This window comes from Sminthopsis crassicaudata, chromosome 5 (genome assembly GCF_048593235.1).
Source record: "Sminthopsis crassicaudata isolate SCR6 chromosome 5, ASM4859323v1, whole genome shotgun sequence".
Lineage (NCBI taxonomy): Eukaryota > Metazoa > Chordata > Mammalia > Dasyuromorphia > Dasyuridae > Sminthopsis > Sminthopsis crassicaudata.
In genome coordinates, this window is record NC_133621.1 from 196722339 (window position 1) to 196742211 (window position 19873).

Below are 19873 nucleotides of genomic sequence, written 5' to 3' on the forward strand. Positions count from 1 at the left end.
GAATCTACTTAACTATTTTGTTTAGTCTACATATCTCCATTTTGTGTATAAAACAAGGAAATTAATATGGTTATGAAATGGTAAAGCCAGGAATAAAAATGGAAATTTTCTGATTTCTGCTTTAACTCTTTCTCAAATACTTAGGTTATCTGGAAGAATCATTGGTATTAAGACTGTATTTGTGAAATGATGGGGGAGCAAATTTCAAACCTAAAACAAATGAGCAAGTTATGTATCGTAAGGTTACTTTTGAATAGATAGAAACTACTCACCAAACTTCATTCCTTAGGGATTTATTTAGTGATGCCTGACTCAGCTCAATCAATAAACATTTATTAAATACTGTGTGCCAGGAACTGTTCTGAGTGCTAGAATTACAAAAAGAGATAGAAAACAATCCTGCCTTCAAGAGCTTACAGTGTAATAAGGGAGAAACATGCAAATAAATGCATGCAAAGCAAACTATACATAAGATAGATAGGAAATAATTAATAGAGGAAAGGCACCTGGAATTGTTGGGGAAGGCTTTTGTAGAAAGTAGGACTTTAGTTGGTATTTAAGGGAAGTCAAGGAGGTAAGTGGTAGGAACAAAGAAGGGAGAGAATTCCAGGTGTGAGAGACTGACAGGGAATACCTAAAGACAGTATTTGGAATGTCTTCTTCATGGAACAGCCAGAAAATTCAATAACGTTATTCTATGGAAGAGTACATTGGTAGGAAGAGGCATAGGATACAAAAGTGATGAAGGAGATGTGTGGCATAAAGTACTGGACTGATAGGCTTATTTTCTTCAAGTTAAACTTTTGCTTTCAACAAAAATAGTGGCCCCAAGGCAAGACAACTCCCAGAAGACAATGTCAACAGAGTAGAATGTTTCTCTGAGTATGAGCAGTTCATTGCTAACTTGAAAGGAAAGCTGCACAGAATGAATACAGAGAGGCTTAGAGAGACTTACATCAACTGATGCTCAGTGAAATGAGCAGAACCAGGAGATCATCATACATTTCAACAACAATACTGTATGAGGATGTAATCTGATGGATGTGGATATCTTCAACAAAGAGAAGATCTAACTCAGATCCACTTGATCAATGATGGACAGAATCAGCTACAACCTGAGAAGGAACACTAGGAAATGAGTGTAAACTGTTTGCATTTTTGTTTTTCTTCCCAGGTTATTTTTACCTTCTGAATCCATTTCTTCCTTAGCAACAACAACAACAAAAATTCGGTTCTGCACACATATATTGTATCTAGGATATACTATAACTTTAATATGTATGGGGGGGGGTGGAGGGAAGGAGGGGAAAATTCGGAACAGAAGGCAGTGCAAGGGATAATGTTGTAAAAAATTACCTATGCATATGTACCGTCAAAAAAGTTATAATTATAAAATTAATTTTTTTAAAAAAAAAAAAGGAAAGCTGCACTAACATGTTATTGGTAATAGTGGAGTAGAAAAGGAGTAGGCAGCTTTCAGAAATTTGGTGTACAACATTGCATTTACTGTTCTGGGCTAGAATACTCACAAACATCAAAATTGGTTTTAGGAAGATGATGGGGAAATTCAGAACTTGCTAAATGAAAAGCAAGAATTCTACAACAGAATAGTTCATCTATCTCTAAGAAGACAACATTTAACTCCTTTAGAAGTAAAGTGCAAGGAAAACTTAGAGAGATGTAGGGTTCTTGACTCAGTAAGAAGGCAGATGAAATTCAGTTTCAGGTTGATAGGAAAAATCCATGTTTTTTTTTTTTTTTGTTTTTTTTTTTTGTTTTTTTTTTGATGCCCTGAAGGATATATATGGGCTGAAGCCCTATAGTCACATCTCAAAATGGAGCCATATTGATTAATGATAAGGACATCATCCTAGAAAGATGTATTAACACTTTTATAGCATTCTCAGCAGATGATCATCAATCAATGCTGAAATCATTGAAAGTATCTCTCAAGTAGAAGACAATACCTTTATTGCCGAACTTCCAACTGAAGAAGAGATTTGGATTGCAAGTACCTGATGCTGATTCTGTTTCCAACTGAGATGTACAAGACAAGACAGTACACTGCCGATATATGCTATATGACAAGAGGAGGAACCTCCCTCAGGAGTTCAAGGATTCCTCCATTGTCCATCTCTATAAAGGAAAAGGAAATAGGTTCTCTTTTTTAGTCAGAGCTGGCAAGATTCTTGTCAGAGTCCTTAACAGGCTACAGAATGGGCCAAGGATCAGTCAGTATGGTGTTTACAATTCCAGGAAGAATGAAGATTGCCCCAACTTTCATTGATTTGATCAAAGCCTTTGATATAGTTGTGAGAACTTGTGAAAAATAATGGCAATTTCATGACAATATGTTTGCATAGCTTCTGGATAATGAGCAATGCTCTTATATTTTCCTAGAGACTAATGGAGTGAAACAGGGATGTGTGTTTTTTTCCTTGCTTTTTAGCACAGTGAAAATGGCATCAAGTCAGCTACCTCACATTAATGTAAATTATTTAATTTAAAAAGGATATGAGGCAAGACCAAAGTGGAGGGAAAGTTGGTGCATGACTTTCTGTCTGCAGATGATTATGCACTCAGTGCAGCTTCTGAGGCCAAAAGGCCACAAAGTTTGAATTGATGTCTACTGCTCCTGCCAATTTTGGCCTAACAGCTAACACCAAGAAAACTCAGGTTCTCCACCCACAAGCACCCCACCATCTATTTATGGAATCGTCAGTTATAAGTGGAGAACTGTTGAATGCTGTGGATAAGTTACTTACTTTGGCAGTATATTTTCCATATAGATAATGAGGTTTATTTGTGCATTGCCAACGCTGGCTCAGTTTGGGAAAAAGTATGAAGGAGGTATGGAAGAGAAGAGATATTAGACTACCTACCAAACTGAAGCTGTACAGAGCTGTTGTGCTGACTTCATTGTTGCATGCCTGAGAATCTTGAATGGCAATCAGTGCCATGCCAGGAAACTGAATTGCTTCCCTTTGAATTGTCTTAGGAAGATTTTGAAGATCACCTGGCAGGATAAGGTGCCTGATACTGACATGCTTTATTGAGCTGAACTGCCAAACCTTTCAACTTCAGAGAGTTGGTATTGAATTATACAAAGAATGCAACTGTATTGGGTTGTTTGAATGTAAATGTACTTTTTGCCCAAAAGACTATTTTTTTTTTTTTTTTTTTAGGGAACTCATACAAGGAAGGTGCTTACATGGTGGTCAAAAGAAGTAATACAAGGATTCTTTCAGTCTTTCTGAAAAACTTTAGAATCAATTGTGAGACCTGGGAGGTACTGGCATTGGACTGTCCATCATGGTCTGCCCACATCAAAGAAGGCTCTATAGTCTATGAGCAAAGCAGAATTGTAGAAGCTCAAAAGAAATGTGAGATGCACAAATTGAGAGGCATTTCCACTTCATATGTTTATACAGACTGTTTGTGCCTGATCTGTTGTAGAGCTTTCTGAGCATGTATTGGTTGACCCAAACATAGTAATGTCCTTACAACAACCAAGCACCATGATGAGAAATAAAGTGTAAAAAAGGCTGGAGCAGTGGAGAGGAGCAGGGTGAAGTTAGGTTATAAAAGGCTTTTAATGCCAGTAGGTCGTTTTAATTTGGTATTTGTTACTACTTCTCATAAAATAAGGATTATTTTTTAATAATTCCTTCCCTCCATATCTCCCTTCTTTCATTTTCTATCACCCTCCCTTTCTCATCTCCCTCCTACTTTACTTCCTATCTTCTCTCTCTCTTTCCCTCAACATAAATTTCTTGAGGGCAGGACTATCTCATTTTTCCTTTATATTGACAATACTGGGTACATAGCAGGTCCTTAATAAATATGACATTTTTTGATTGGGGTTGTGTGGGGGGGTATGTGTTTCTAATGGATTTTACTACTTTATTTTGTAGGCACATGAAGCAACTCTAGAAGCCAGAGGCAGTCCTGAGATGAATGATCGACTCCAGCAGTTAGAGAGAGAGATTACACAGCATAGGGATGAATCCAGTAAGGCCCAGGCAGAGGTAGATCGTCTCCTGGAAATCCTCAAGGAGATGGAAAATGAGAAGAATGATAAAGATAAGAAGATAGCTGAGCTGGAGAGGTAAGGATGGATAAGTTGGAAGTTACCTGATGAAGTCAGAATGGTTAAAGATTTGTAACTTTTGGGTTTAGGGGTTTGGATGGGAGTATAATTTGTGTAACTGGTTTTAGCTTTAACTACATTAGTTCTTTTTTTTTCTTTCTTTCTTTATTATATTATTATATTATTTATGCTTTTATTATTATAACTTTTTATTGACAGAACATATGCATGGGTAATTTTTCAACATTGTCCCTTACACTCCTTTACAGTTACACACACTTACACTTACACTCACTGTACGAACTTTTCCCTTCCCTCCCTCCAGCCCAGCCCCTCCCCTAGATGGCAGGTAGTCTCATACATGTTAAACATGTTAAAGTATATCTTAAATACAATATATGTGTACACATCCATACAGTTCTCTTGTTGCACAAGAACAAACGGATTCAGAATATAAAAATAATCTGGGAAGAAAAACAAAAATGCAAACAGTTTACACTCATTTCCTAGTGTTCCTTCTCTGGTTGTAGCTGATTCTGTCCATCATTGATCAATTGGATCTGAGTTAGATCTTCTCTTTGTTGAAGATATCCACTTCCATCAGAATACATCCTCATACAGTATTGTTGTTGAAGTGTACAATGATCTCCTGGTTCTGCTCATGTCAGTTCATGTAAGTCTCTCCAAGCCTTTCTGTATTCATCCTGCTGTTCATTTCTTATAGAACAATAATATTCCATAACGTTCATGTATCACAATTTACCTAACCATTCTCCAATTGATGGGCATCCATTCATTTTCCATTTTCTAGCCACTATAAAAAGGGTTGCCACAAACATTTTGGCACATGTGAGTCCTTTTCCCTTCTTTAAGATCTCGTTGGGATACAAATCCAGTAGTAACACTGGGTCAAAGGGTATGCACAGTTTGATAACTTTTTGAGCATAGTTCCAAATTGCTCTCCAGAATGGCTGGATCCATTTACAATTCCTCCAACAATGCATCAGTGTTCCGATGTTCCCGCATCCCCTCCAACATTTGTCATTATCTTTTCCTGTCATCTTAGCCATTCCAACAGGTGTGAATTACATTAGTTCTTGATCTTGCTTTATTAAAATCTTGGCATTCAGGTTGATGTGATCATTGCCTGTAGTTTATTAGAGGTTGCCATATTGGTGAGCAAAGTAATAGGGTAATCATATTATATAGTACAGTAAAAGGTGGTCATTAATTCAAGAATTTAAGGCTTAGTCAATGATATTACTATTGGTTTCTATAATTAATAGAAATTACAGTATTAGAAATATTCCCTGTTGGAATTAACCTTATTAAATTAGCTATGTTTCCAGTGTATTTTTAATTCTTGGGATTTTCAAAATGATAGGTGTGTGAACAGTTATATCACAATTGATAGTTAAGAAAATTTAGAAAGATTTTGTTAAGATTTTGTGGGCCTTTGACCATAAATCTAAAGTTTCCTTTATGAACTTTGTTTCATAGGCCTACTTAAAGTTCTCTAGTTAATTTTTTTGGTCTCAGAGTATTTGAACACAATGAATCTTCCTACTTCTTTCCTTTCTTATTGCTTTCATCACTTTTACATAGAGATATGTATCTATAAGCATTTAATACCAATTACGTTAACCTCTTCAACATCTTCCACTGGATCCCGTTTAAATGAAGAAGTTAATCGGTGCCAAAAACTATTTTTTTAATATCTTGAAATATTGACAAGGATTTACAAACACTAGTATGTATTGTTCAATTTTTGGGAGGTGTTCATTTTCATTACATTGAAAGCTATGGAAACCATCCTATAATTGTTAGGTAATTTCCTTCCCTTTTCATTTCCCTTTCCTTTCCTCATTCTCCCTTCCCCCTTCTCCTTCCTCCTTTTCCCATGTCTTATTCCTTCCCCTCATCCTTTCTTAGAAAATTTTGAGGCTTAAGTTTCCTAATTTTTTTAATGTTATATTCTATTATTATACTATTATTATATTATTAATATATTAATTTTAGATAAACCAAACCTCTCCTCCCCCCCCCAACGTATATCCCATAACAACATTTTTCATTATTGTAATGACTGTTTAATATGTAACTTCCTTCTGTATTAAATGCCTCCAATTTTGGTGTATTTAGCTCATCACATTGTGTTTTCAAAGCCATCATTACCTGAAATGACCAAGGTTAGATACTACTCTTGTTTTCTTTGATTTTTGTCTTGTCATTTATTTGTGTGTATCATTTTCATATTTAGAATTATTGCCAAATATTTACTTAGTAAATTTTTATGAAAAAGCACTTGGATTTATTATATTGCCCATTTTACCATATGGTAGTGAGGATTATGTTTAGAAAGCCTCACATTGCTATTAAAAAAATAATACAACAGTGCTTGAAAGTATCATCTCTTTATTTATAAAAAGGAGAAAATAAATTCAGTAGTGCTTGCTTTGAGGTATAGGTGTAGTTTTTAAAAGGAGTAAATCTTAGTTTGCTATCTAGAATTAGGTCCAGTGGCTATTTTTTATTAGTCATTATAATTCACCCAATTGAGGAAAAACTATAAATTTCCCATTCTTTACTCAGAATTTAACTCGAAAGACTATTGAAAACATTGTCCCTTTTGCTCTTTCAGGCATTTGCTGATATTTTTTAAATAATATATAATCCAAAAATTTTTAACCATTTGAAAATTTATATTTTTCTATTCCACACCCATATAATTTCTTATGTATAATGATTTTAGATGGAAACAGATTTATAGAAATTTAAAAGTTCAGGAAACTTTATAGATTATCTCCTTTTGGCACTATGGAAGTAGAGATGATCTGTCTAATTAGTCATTGGTAGAACAAGATTTAACAATTCAGGGTCTCCTTAATCTTAGAATTATATTCTTTCCATTCCACTAAAACCATGTGTTTCTGGCTGGATTTAGTTGTAGCTAGCTTTCAAACCTTTTCTGCCTGGATCTGGTACCTTGATACTACATTAAAAAACATTGTATTGTATGTATGAATGTGGCATTTTTTTGTGACTTGATGTTTTTCTTTTTGATCTAAAGAGTGATATTTAATTTAGCTTCTCACAAGTCTTAAAAAAATTCCTTTATCTTTGATGAAGACTGTTTAAATCTTTATACTTATCTAGTGGAAGAACTATTGAGAAGATCACAATTTTTTTTTTTTTTTTGCTTATTCTCTTATTATAAAGTATGTGTTGTGGTGGTTGTTCCTCCCCCCCCCCCCCCCTTTCAAATCATTGCTTTTTGTTTTGCCATTTTAATTTTTCTTTTGTGTTGGTGTGTATTTCCCCACAATTTATTTTTTAAATTTCCCCTCTTTTTCATCTGCTGGTTCCATTCTTGATGTGTCTATCTTTTTTCCTCTTAGTCATGCTGTTTCTCAAAAGGCTAATCTTCTATAAATTGTATCCCAATACCACATGTTGGTCTTCATTGTGAAGAGAGTTTTTTTGGGATGTTCTAGGGAAATCATTGTCATATAAAGGCTTTTATTGTTCTGAATTGTTACTGTTGTTCTTGACTGTGCTAGTGTTTGCTGGGATTTGGCTTAAATAGAATAAAAGAGGAACCACTTACATTAAATAAATTTTTATTTTTTTGTAATTCTTATCTGATTTTAGACAAATTTAGTTATGTGCTACACCGTACTGTGGTTTAAATATTGCTAGTTTCAGTGAACTTCATTCTTTCTATTTACTCTTATTTGGTCATTCTAATTTTGTTGTACTTTTTCAGTTCTCTGCTATAGACTCTTTCCAGTTACTTTTTTTTTTTCTTAAAAATTTTTTAAAATTTAGGACAAATAGAAAAAATTGTTATTGCACAGCAGAACATAAGAAAAGATTCAAAATATATGATGATAAATTTTCACCTCAAAAAAGCATATATAATAATAGAACACATTGTATTCAGGATTATACATCTTTTCTTTGCTTTCTTCTAGATTTCCTTTTGTTCTCTGCTGTGCCTTTTTTACTTTCTTCTTTTTTCTATTTTCTTCCTCCCCACTTCCCCCAAAGCAGCCACATTTATATATATAGATTTTTTTTTTCTATTTCTATTTTTCCTCTTTTTTTCTGACATTTTAGTACAGTTTTCTTCCTTTATTTCTTGTATTATTGTATCAAGGTTTGCTTTTTTGTTTGTTTGGGGGATTTTTGGTCATAGTTTCAGGAAGGTCAATTATTTTCATAATTTTGTGATCTGTTCTCTGGCTCTGTTGTTTTCTTATGAGATGTCTCAATTTCTCTTCTATTTTAGAATTCTTCTCTTTTGTTATGTTATTTTTTGATCCCTTATAACTTCACTGGTTTCCTTTTGCTCAATTTTAATTTTCAAAGGGTCATTTTTCCCTTAAAACTATGGATCTTTTTTTTTTCATAATCTTCTTGTTTTTCTTGGATTATTCTTATCCTTTTTTTTTTTTTTTTTAAGTTTTTCCTCAATCTTTCTCATTTGACTTTTAAAGTCTTTTTTTGAGTATTCTTTGAATTCTTTTTGGTAACTTGCTCACCAGTCTGTGTTTATCCTGAAGCACAATTTTGTTTTGTTTGTGATCTTTCTGACTTGCTATTCCATCTAACCAGAATTTTATCCTCCTATTATTTTTTCAGTGTCAAAAAGTTCATTCAGTTGATGTACTTAATTCCTAGAAGGCAGGTGTTTCTATGAGAGTTGCTCACAATTACTCATAGACCTTTAGATTCTTCTCAGAAATAAAAACATTTTCACAGTGCATTAAAAGAAAAGGAACAATGTTAAAATTTTGAGCATTGGGTTAATTTGTATTTATAGCATTTTTTTCCATATAAAGGTCTGCAGATAATTGATCCACATTACAATGTACCTATCTTTAGAGAGAGAAGTAGGTGTTGTCTTAGTTGGATAACTTTCCATAATAGACATTTTCTTAGGGAATATCAAAAACTTCAAAACTTAACAATTCCTGCCTTTATCTGTTTTCAGTTTTACATATAGGTATAAATTTCCTTGCCTGTTTTTGATACTTTCATTATAGTTAAAAGAAAGCAAGATTATTTCTTTAAATTAAAGTTAGTATGGTGTTGTAGGATCATAGATTTAGACCTGAAACTGACCTCAGCCCAGACCTTGTTTTACAAATGAGAAAACTGAAATCCAGAAAGATTAAGTGATTTTCCCAGATAAAATATTGGCTTTTATTGACTTTAGTCAAGAATACCAAGATTAAAATCTTGCTTCTATGATATAACCACTTACCCTTTACCCCTTATATCCTCCCTCACAAGAATATTGTAGAGTTACAAAGAAAGTATTCCACAAACATTTATTAAGCTTTTACTATGTTCTTGGTATTTTGCCAGATACAAATGGCATAGTATCTTCCCTTCCAAAACTTGCGTTTTACTGAAGGGGAAATAAAATGTATAGAGAGAAGTTATTGGGAAATATAGACAAAGTAAAAAACACAATAATTTCCAGGTTTGAGGGACAAAGAGCACTACCTACTGGGGTAAACCACCTTGAGTAGGAGCTGCCACTTGAGTTTATTAGCCTTAAAGAAAACTAGGGATTAAATGAAGTAATGGGGAAGAAGGAGTATGTTCCAGGAATGAGAGCCTGTTTGCTCTAAGGCATGGTCAGAGGAATGTCATATATGGGAAGTAAGCCAATGTGGCTGCTGTCTAGCATAGGGCACACAAAGGAGAAGAATTGTTCAGTAAGTCTGGAAACCCAGGCTAGACTGGGAAGGTCTTTAAATGCCTAACAGAGGAATTTGTACTGGATCTTTTTGAGCAGAGGAGTGATGTGAGCACGCATCTATGCTCTGGAAAGATCAACTTTTGGTTCTTTTTGCAGGAAGGATTGGAGAGGGTAGAGACTAGATGCAGGAGGACTAAGAATTTCTTATAATAGTAAGGGCCCATTTTAAATGTTTTCCTTGACCTTTCTGCAGACTTTGACACTGCCGATCACATCCTCTCTAGGTTTGGGGGACATTATTTTCTCCTATTTGTCCTTCAATGTATCTGACCATTCTTCTGTCTCCTCTGCTGGATCCTCATCCAGATTATGTCTATAGTTGTCCCTCAGTGTTCTGTTCTGTGTCCTCTTCCCTTTTTCCTTTATACTACTTCATTTGGTGATTTTAACAGCTCCCGTGAATTTAATTAGAGATGAATTCATCTCTAAGCTGATATTTCTTATATCTGTCTTTTTTGCTCCATTTTCTTTGTTGATTTACAATCTTGCACCTCCAACTGTTTTTCAGATATCTCAGACGGAATGTTCAGTAGGCATCTTAAATTCATTACATCAAAAATTGACTTCTTTATCATTCTGCCTAGCATCCCAACCCCATTTCCGTATTATTTTTGAAAATACTACCATCCTGTCAGTCTCCCAAGCTTTCCATTTCATTTCAGTTCTGAGTGTTTTTTCTCCTTTTCCCATTTTCCTGAAATGCTTTCTCTTTTCATTTCAATGTTCATCTTCATGTTGACCAATTGGCTTCTTTCAAGTTCCAGCTTAAATTTCACCTTCACTTACAGGAAGTCTTTCTCAACTTTCTTAATTCTAGAGCCTTCCCACATTATTATATCCTATTGCTTGTTGTTACTTATTTGTTTTCTTGCCTCCTTATTAGATTGTGAAGTCTTTGAGAGCAGAGGCTATCTTTTTGCTTTTTTATATTCTTAATGTCTAGCACAGTGCCTGGCACATAGTGAGCACTTAATAGATGTTTATTGACGGATTAACTGTGAATAAAAGAAATTATATGTCAGGAATGAAAAACTTTAATTTTTCTCTGGCACAAAAGAAATGAATTCTTTAACATGTGCCATTCATGTCAAATTCATATCATAAAATACATTTTTCTTGTCAGAAAATCTTCAGCAATATAAATTATTAAATACTTATCTGAGATAGTATTTACTTTTTGAAGATCCATTTGAGGTGATGTTTGAAATTATTACTTCTTTCTTCCTTTTCTACTTTCCCTTCCAATTATTCAGTGAATTAACAAAAGTTTTATATTTGTGAATTGTAATTTCTGTTCTGCTTGAACTGTTTGAAGGAAATGAAGATTATGATTTCATTCATAGTCACTTGAGGAGTTTGTGATTGATCCATAATTCTTGTATCTTCCTGTCTCATTTTTGATACTAATATGTCTATGAAATATTGCCATATCTTTTCTTAGAATTTCTGGGAATTTTTTTGAAGTCATTGCTTCCATATCAAGAGGTGGTGAGATAAATACCCTTTAAAAGTTATCATAGCCTTGAACGAAGAATATAGAAACAAAGTCCAAGTGGTACTTGATGTTAGTAAATAAAGTACCACTTTCCCCTTTCTTTTTTAAAAAGTTCTATTTCTTTTTCCTTTTTTGTGTTAATAGATAATAGTGAGCCCTAAGAGCTTTATGCTTTTCAGTAAGTTGGAGACTGGCTACATTGTGATTTGAAATTTGAGTGCCACACAGAGAGAAGTATGAATATATTTAAAAATATATATTTTTTTGTTTTTAGATTTCATTTTATGAGCTATACTTTAAAACTTTTGAGGTCAGCATTATGGGAAGAAATGAAAAAAATTCTTCCTACATTCAGATAAAATAAATTCCCATTTGAAATTTTTAGAGAAACAAATTTTTTTTTTTCTCTACTATCATTTATAATTTAACAGGAACTATATGGTATTGCTATTTTCAATCATGTTTCATATAATTTGGAACATTTTCAGGAGGAAGGTTTATAAAAGCTTAGTCCTAGGCATCAGAGGAATAACCTTTTATTTGAATAGTCTATTAGCTCTGTCCTTAAATTAAATACAGTCCAATTTTCACATATCTAATTACTATTTCTGAAAGCAAAGTAGCCAATTTCTTTACCCCATGGTGTAGTTGAATTCAGATAGTATTCTTGCTGGAGAAATTCATATTGATGTAAAATGGCATAATTTTATCAAAAAGTACTTTTTTTGACTTTAGAAAATCTGGCACATAATAATTGCTTAATAAATGCTTATTGATAGTTTGGTATAACTCATGGTGTCCTTCTTTCTCTCTTTAATGCTGTGCTTCTTGTTTTGTTTTGTATTCTCCATTAGTATTATTTCTGAACAGTAATTAACTCTTTACAACTTTCTCTTTCGCTTCTTCCTGGATGTGCTGCTCCCTTCAGTCTCACCTCAAGGTCAGTATGTCCTTTTAAAAATAAGTATGTTTAATATTCCATGTACTAAATTTATCTTGAGTTCTAAAAAGAAAGTGGAATAATACAATTTTTCCCAGGAAACATATCTAAGAAATCAGTGCAGAGGACATAATATCTTCCAAACTATAAATTTTATAAAGAAAGAATTTTTAAATAATTAGCAGCTGTCTTGTGTGTTTGTTAGAGAATTATCACATGATCAATCTGTGGGAAATACATAATAAATTAAATTTTTTCCCCCTTTTTCTTAAGTAGACTCTTATCAGTAAGAGAAAGTACAGTACATGTTTATAAGGTGATTCTTCTGATTTGTTTTTCAGTTGCTATCACCCCAAAACATGTTTCTTCTCCTATTTGTAATTTCTTTTCCTTTATGGATTTTGCTTTGTCTTAGAAGCAGCTATTTCAGTGTGGCAGCAAAAATTGCAGCATTAGTAGTATTAGTTTATGTCCTTTTTGTAATTTTTTTTGTAGAATTCACACATTGTAAGGGATAAGGAATGGAAGAAGGAAAGAGTATATTGTCAAGAATGGTCATTGAAAAAAATACTGATATCCATACATTTCAAATGTCTTTAGAGTAATAGTTACTCTAGAACTGTCAAATATGTTGCTCCCAGTTCACTTACAGACCTCAACACTACTAAGTGCAGCTTAAACCAGATTAAAAATTATCTAAAATTATATTTTAAAATTTAAATAAATAAAAATACATATATACAACAGATAGATAGATAATGTTAATGTGTGCTTTCTAAAGGCATATATATTCTTATGGGGATTCCTTCTTTAGAATCTGTCTCTTTCTTTGTCATTGCTAGCAAGAGTCTTACCAGAGTCCTCCTTAAACAGTTTATCCTTCATCTGGAACATAGTCATTTGTGTGAAGTCAATGTGGCTTTGGAAAAGGTTGAGAAAGTTTCTTGATGACATACTTGCATGGGTCCTGGATAATGGATGATGCTCTTGTACTTTCCCATTCACCAGTGGAGGGCTTTTTATTTTATTTTATTTTCCCAACACTTTTAATTTAAAAAAAATTTTTTTTAAATAATTGTTTTTCAAAAAACATGTAAAGATAGTTTTTAAAATGCATTTTTGTTCTCTGTGTTCCAAATTTCCAAATTTTTCTTCCTCTCCTCTTTATTTTCTCCTTCCCTAAGACAGCAAGCAATTTGATCTGGTTAAATGTGCAATTCCTTTTTTTTTTATTTTTTTTTAAATTTTTTTTATTATAGCCTTTTATTTTCAAAATACATGCAATAATAATTTTCAATATTCATTCTTGTACAACCTTGTTTTACAAATTTTTTTGGAGTGCTTTTTAGCTTGATGTTTTTAGCAATGTTGTCAGATGCCTTTAGCAAGGACAAAACCAACAAGTTCAACTAACACACTGATGGCATCCTATCATGAATCATTTTGTGGTAGCTGATAGCACATTATTCAAGTGGAGAAAGAGTTGGTGGAGGTGTTTTTTTTGTTTTTTTGTTTCTTTCTTGTGCACTTAGTGCTGCTTCTGAGGTCAAGATGCAACAAAGTTTGTATTGATCCTCTGCTGCTTCTGCCAATTTTGGCCTAACAGTTAACACCAAGAAAACTTGGGTTCTCCACTAGCAAGTACCATACCATCTATAAATGGAGTTATCTGTTACATTAAGTGAAGAATTATTGAGTGCTGTGGATAAGTTTGCTTACCTTGGCAGTATACTTTCCAAAGATGTCCACATAGATGAGGAGGTTTATTTGTACATTTTGCCAAAGCTGGCTCAGTGTTTGGGACCTTCCAAAAAAATATGGGAGAAAAGAGGAGAAAAGACTGCCCACCAAAGTGAAGTTTTCCAGACCTGTTGTGTTGATCTCATTGTTGTCTACCTGTGAAATCTGGACAGTTTGCCAGTGCCATCCCAGGAAACTGAACCACTTCACTTATTATTTTAGGAAGATTTTTGAAGATCATTGGTGGAATAAGGTACCAAGTGTTTGGGGTTCTTTCTTGAGTTTTACTGCAATGCATTCCGACTATGCTGCAGAGTGTGCAACTCTAGTGGGCCAGCCATCTTTGAGTGTCAAATGTATATTTGCCTAAGACTGTTCTCTAGAGAACTCATAAAAGGAAGGTGAAATACAGCTGAGATAAAATAAAGTATTGATCTGTTCTCTGCTACATATACTAATTTTGGCCTACCAATTAACACCAAGAAAATGCAGGTTCTTCAGCAGCCAGATAACAAGGTTACCCTACACATTGCCAGACGTAGCTTAGTGTTTGACAGGTACTGAAGGAAAGTTTGGGAGAGAAGAAGTATAAGCTTCCATTTGAATTGTCTTAAGATTCTGATCATCTGGGAAGATGAGGTTCTGAGCACTGAGATCCTTTCTTTCTTTCTTTCTTTCTTTCTTTCTTTCTTTCTTTCTTTCTTTCTTTCTTTCTTTCTTTCTTTCTTTCTTTCTTTCTTTCTTTCTTTCTTTCTTTCTTTCTTTCTTTCTTTCGAAGATGTGGTTCTGAGCACTGAGATCCTTTCTTTCTTTCTTTCTCTCTTTCTCTCTTTCTCTCTTTCTCTCTCTCTCTTTCTCTCTCTCTCTCTCTTTCTCTCTCTCTCTTTCTCTCTCTCTCTCTCTCTTTCTCTCTCTCTCTCTCTCTCTCTCTCTCTCTCTCTCTCTCTCTCTCTCTCTCTCTCTCTCTCTCTCTCTCTCTCTCTCTCTTTCTTTCTTTCGTTTTTGCTAAGACAATTGGGGTTAAGTATCTGAGACCAGATTTGAACTCAGGTCCTCCTGACTTCAGGGTTGGTGCTCTATCCACTGTACCACCTAACTGCCCCACTGAGGTCCTTTCTTAAGCTAAACTCTAATGGGCCAATAATGTTGTTTGAATGAGAAATGTATGTTTGCCTAAAAGAGTATTTTACAGAGAACTCACACAAGAAAGGTCTGAAATGGTGATCAGAAGAAGCAATACAAGGATATTCTCAAGGTTTCTCTGAAGAAATATGGAATCACTTATTTGACATGAGAGACACTGGCAAAGGACTGTCCAGCATGGCATGTTTGTATTGAAAAAAGATCTATGAGGGAAGAATTGCAATAGCTCAAGAAAGTGATGTCTGCAAATTGAGAGACATCTTCACTCTTAAGTGTTCATGTGGACAATTTGTGCCTGATTTGTGCTAAGTCTTATGAGCTCAGAGTGATCTAATCAACCATAGTTGGACACACTGGATTTTGACCCCAACATAGTCATGCTGTTTTGGTCCTCTTTGAGAATGAAGGACAACAGCCAACATGCCTGTAGAAATCCTGATGTACAATTTCATGGTCTCCGATTCTCTTTGGTTCACTGCTATGGAGAATATCCCTTCTTTTTGTTAGTCTTAGTAATTTTTTTCTTCAGTAATGTCCAATTCTTCATGACCTCATTTGGGATCTTCTTGGCAAGCATACTGGAGTGGCTTGCCATTTCTTCAGTTCGTTTTACAGATTAGGAAATGAGTTAAAACAGTGACTTGTGACTTGTCCAGATCACACAACTAATAAATGTCTGGGACCAGATTTGAATATCTAAAGTTGAGTCTAGGTCCAGCACTCTATCCATTGTGCCACCTGGCTTCACTTAACTTTGTTAACCTTCTTATAAATAATCACATTTTAATGGGCCCCTTTCCCAGGAGGCCTATTAATGGCCTTTTAGTCTTATTACTGCTGACTGTTTCTCTAATTTAATTCTTTAAATTTGTAACACCATAATGGTACCATTGTTAGACTAGAGAAAAATGACAATATTAAGCCAAAGGATTTTTTTAAACTTTTTTCCCCTCCTTTCCTCCACTCCCTCTCCTAGATGGCAGGTATTCCCATACTTGTTAAATATGTTAATTGTATTTATCTTGCTGTACAAGAAAGATTGGATTTAAAAGAAGGTAAAAATAACCTAATAAGAAAAAACAAAAATGCAAGCATGCAATAACAGAAAGAGTGGAAATGCCATGTTGTGGTCCATACTCATTTCCCATGGTTCTTTCTTTGGTATATAGCTGATTCTATTCATTATGTTCAATTGAAACTGATTTAGACCCTCTCATAATTGAACAGAGCCACATCCACCAGAATTGATCATCATATAGTATTGTTGTTGAAATGTATAATGATCTCCTGGATCTGCTCATTTCACTCAGCATCAGTTCATGTGTGTCTCTCCAAGCCTCTTTGTATTCATCCTGCAAACCCAAAGGATTAATGTAGTAAAGCCAAAACTGATCTTTTGACATTTAAAAATGACTTTTACTTGTGATATAGTTTTTGATACTAAATTGGCAGATATGCAGAAAGAATAAATGACATGATTGTTACAAATTCAAAGCAAGGAAATAATTTAAAATGTACACATATTTAATTATGACACAACCATCATTATTTATTTTTTCATATCAGATTTAATTCTCCATAATTTCTGAAACTAGTTTATCTCCAGAAATTGTAAATCAAAGCAAGTCTAAAATTTTATCTCACTTCCCACAAACTAGGTTTCTAAAGATGAAAATAGATTGGAGGGACTGAAAAACAAGAATATTAATACATTGTTGGTGGAGAAGTCCAATCATTTTGAAAAGCTATTTTTTAATTATGTTACAAAAGTGATGTCAGTTTCTATAACCTTTTCCCAGAGATTAAATTTCTAGGCATATGGAATGTCAAGAAATATTGACAGGTCAACAAAAGGAAAATAAATTATTTTTTTAACAAAATGAGCAGAGCTAAATAGTTAATTTGTTTCTACTAAATAAAAGATGCTTTCTATTTTTAAGAAATTTATTAATACAAATAAAATATACCTCATTGCTGCTATGACTAAAAGTGTATCTGAATGAAAAGCCAAGAAAAAACACAAACATTTTGTGGTAGTTAAATAGAAAACTCTTTAATTATGTAATTTAGACCTTTATGATAGAAAAGACAATATCAAATTTCAAACTTGTATTTCCTGTTCAAACTATTTTCAATATATAAAAAAGCCAAAAGTATTCTTAACTTCTGTAAATCTGACTCCAAATATGTAATTTGTTAAGGTTTCTTTCCATTATCATGAAGCATGTATGAATTGATAAATATATGTTAATGTGTATAGATATATTAATTTGTGAAAAAAATCTGTTGTATGTCAAAGATATTATATGCTAATTGGCAGCACAAAAGCAAAAAATAAGATAGTCCTTAACCCTCAAGGAATTTACATTCTGATGGGGGGAAAACAAATTTTAAAAAGTGATCAGTTAGGAAGGAATAGCATTTATATTTGAAAAATTACACGACTTATTTCAGTGCTGTCATGGGAGATTCAGAGTTCATCCTTTCTAGAAACAATGACTATAAATATTTGTTACTAGTTGAAGAATATGAAAGTTGATGGGAGAATAAGATTGGAATATCAGCTAGGGGGCTGGCAAAAAAATGTTAGGGGAGTTAAAAAATAGAGGAACTGACTTGATTTATTGGGCCAGTCATGGAGTGTGGTTGGAGATAAATAGATATGGTCTCCAGTCAAAGCAGCAACTGTGATGAAAAATTCTGTTTAAGGCTTTTTTTTCTTGCCAGTGTGAAAGGCTTTTTTTTCTTGCTTGCTACTTTAAGTTAAACCAAATATGGGCAGCTATACTCTTATTGGCTAAAGCTCAATTTCCTGGGGTAGTTCCCATAAACCCATTCCTTCAGCCAATAAGATTGAGAGTCAATGATGGGAGAGATTTTTTTGCTTTAGGACTATTTTATCTGCTGTTCTGTCTCCATAAGGCTCCTCCTCCCTTTGCTTGTTTGACTGTAGTGATACCTGTTTCTCTCCAGAATGTATAATAAACTTTTGTTTTGCTCCTAGAGATATCTCCAGCTATTTTATTATATGGTGGTCTCTCACCTCTCTGTCTGAACCACACAAAATCTTATTAAGTATAGCAAATAGGTACAAAAGGAGTTTACACTCTAATGAGGAAGATAATATGGAAACAAATATTTAGCTAGCAATCAATCTGTTTATAAGTTATAAAGGAAATAATTAATTGAGTGAAACACTGGAATTAAGAAGGTTTTGTTAAAGGCTTCTTGTGGACAGTAGGGTTTTAGTTGGGATTTAAAGGTTGCCAGGAGGCCAAAAATCAGAATGGAAGAAGGAAAAAAATTACTTAAATGGGAGACAGCTAAATAAATGATGGAATGTCAGCTAGGAGGAGGTGGAATGCTCCTAGCTCAAAGAATATGTGTTAGGGAATAAGTTATAAAAAGATTGGAAAAGGAGAGGGCCTGGTTATAAAGTACTTTGAATACAACATTTGAATACGCATTTTGTATTCATTCCTGGAGGCCATGGGAAACCTTTGAAATTTACTGTGATAAGAGCATTAGGTTATCACAATGACTGAGAAGAGAAGGAAGCACTATGAAAGATATTCCAAAGGTGAAATTGGCTTTCCCTCCTGATAACAGATTGGATGGATGAGATGTCTGAAAAGACTGTTGGAGATAGGAGATTAGAGTTCTTGTTAGGAAAGAAATTTTTGACATTCATCAGTTTAGATATTGTAAATTCCTGTTCATTAGAGAAATGTACATTTAAACAACTCTGAGGTATCACCTCCACCTATCAGCTTGAATAATATGACAGAAAAGGAAAATGACGAATATTGGAGAGGATATGGGAAATTTATGACGCTAATACACTACTGGTGGAGTTCTGAACTAATTCAACCATTCCGAAGAGCAATTTGGAACTATTCCCAAATAGCAACCAAGCTGTCAGGCAGACCCTTTGATCCAGTAATACCACCACTTGGTCAGTATCCCAAAGGGATCATTTAAAAAAAAAAGAGAGAGAGAGAGAGAGAGAAAGAAAAAAATACTTACCTGTACAAAAATGTTTATGGCATCTATTTTTGTGGTGGCAAAGAATTGGAAATTGAGGGAATGCCCATGAAATTGGGGAATGGCAAGTATGTAATGGAATACTATTGTGATATAAAAATGATATTCAGGCAGATTTCAGAAAAACCTGGAATGCACTTTGCAAAGTGAAATGAACAGAATCAGGAGACCATTGTACATAGTAACAACATTCTTGTCATGATGATCAACTGTGAATGACTTAGCTCTTCTGAGCAGTACAATCATCCAAGACCAAGTCCAAAAGAACTCATGTTGGATAATGCTATCCATTATCCAGAGAAAGAACTGAATTCAGTTTGAATACTGTTTTCAGCTTATCTTCATTTTTTTTCCCCTTTCAATCTGTGTTTTCTGTGTGAAATAGGTTTTACAAGATTGCACATATAAAACCTTTTTTAAATTCTTTCCTTTTTAGGGAGGTTTAGAAGAGAAAAAGAAAGTGAGAAAATTTGGAGCACAAAAAAAATTAAATTAGTGCTAAAATTTGTTTTTACATGTAATTGGAAAACATAAAATAGTATTTAAAACTTAAAAAAAAAAAAAGACTGAGCCACTCTAGACATAACAGATCAACTCTCAGACTTTGTTTTAATCCCTCTATGACTCATGAGGGTTATAGACTTCAGA

At 33.7% G+C, this 19873-nt stretch overlaps 1 protein-coding gene across 12 annotated transcripts in view; it reads left to right on the forward strand.

Moving 5' to 3' along the window:
* Window positions 1–19873, forward strand: part of ERC1 (ELKS/RAB6-interacting/CAST family member 1) — a 327147-nt gene that overhangs the window by 135984 nt on the left and 171290 nt on the right. For all 12 annotated transcript variants that reach the window (XM_074269366.1, XM_074269372.1, XM_074269370.1 and 9 more), the window contains one exon: window positions 3915–4108. In XM_074269366.1, the coding sequence (XP_074125467.1) occupies window positions 3915–4108 (194 nt within the window). The remainder of the gene's footprint in view (window positions 1–3914; window positions 4109–19873) is intronic.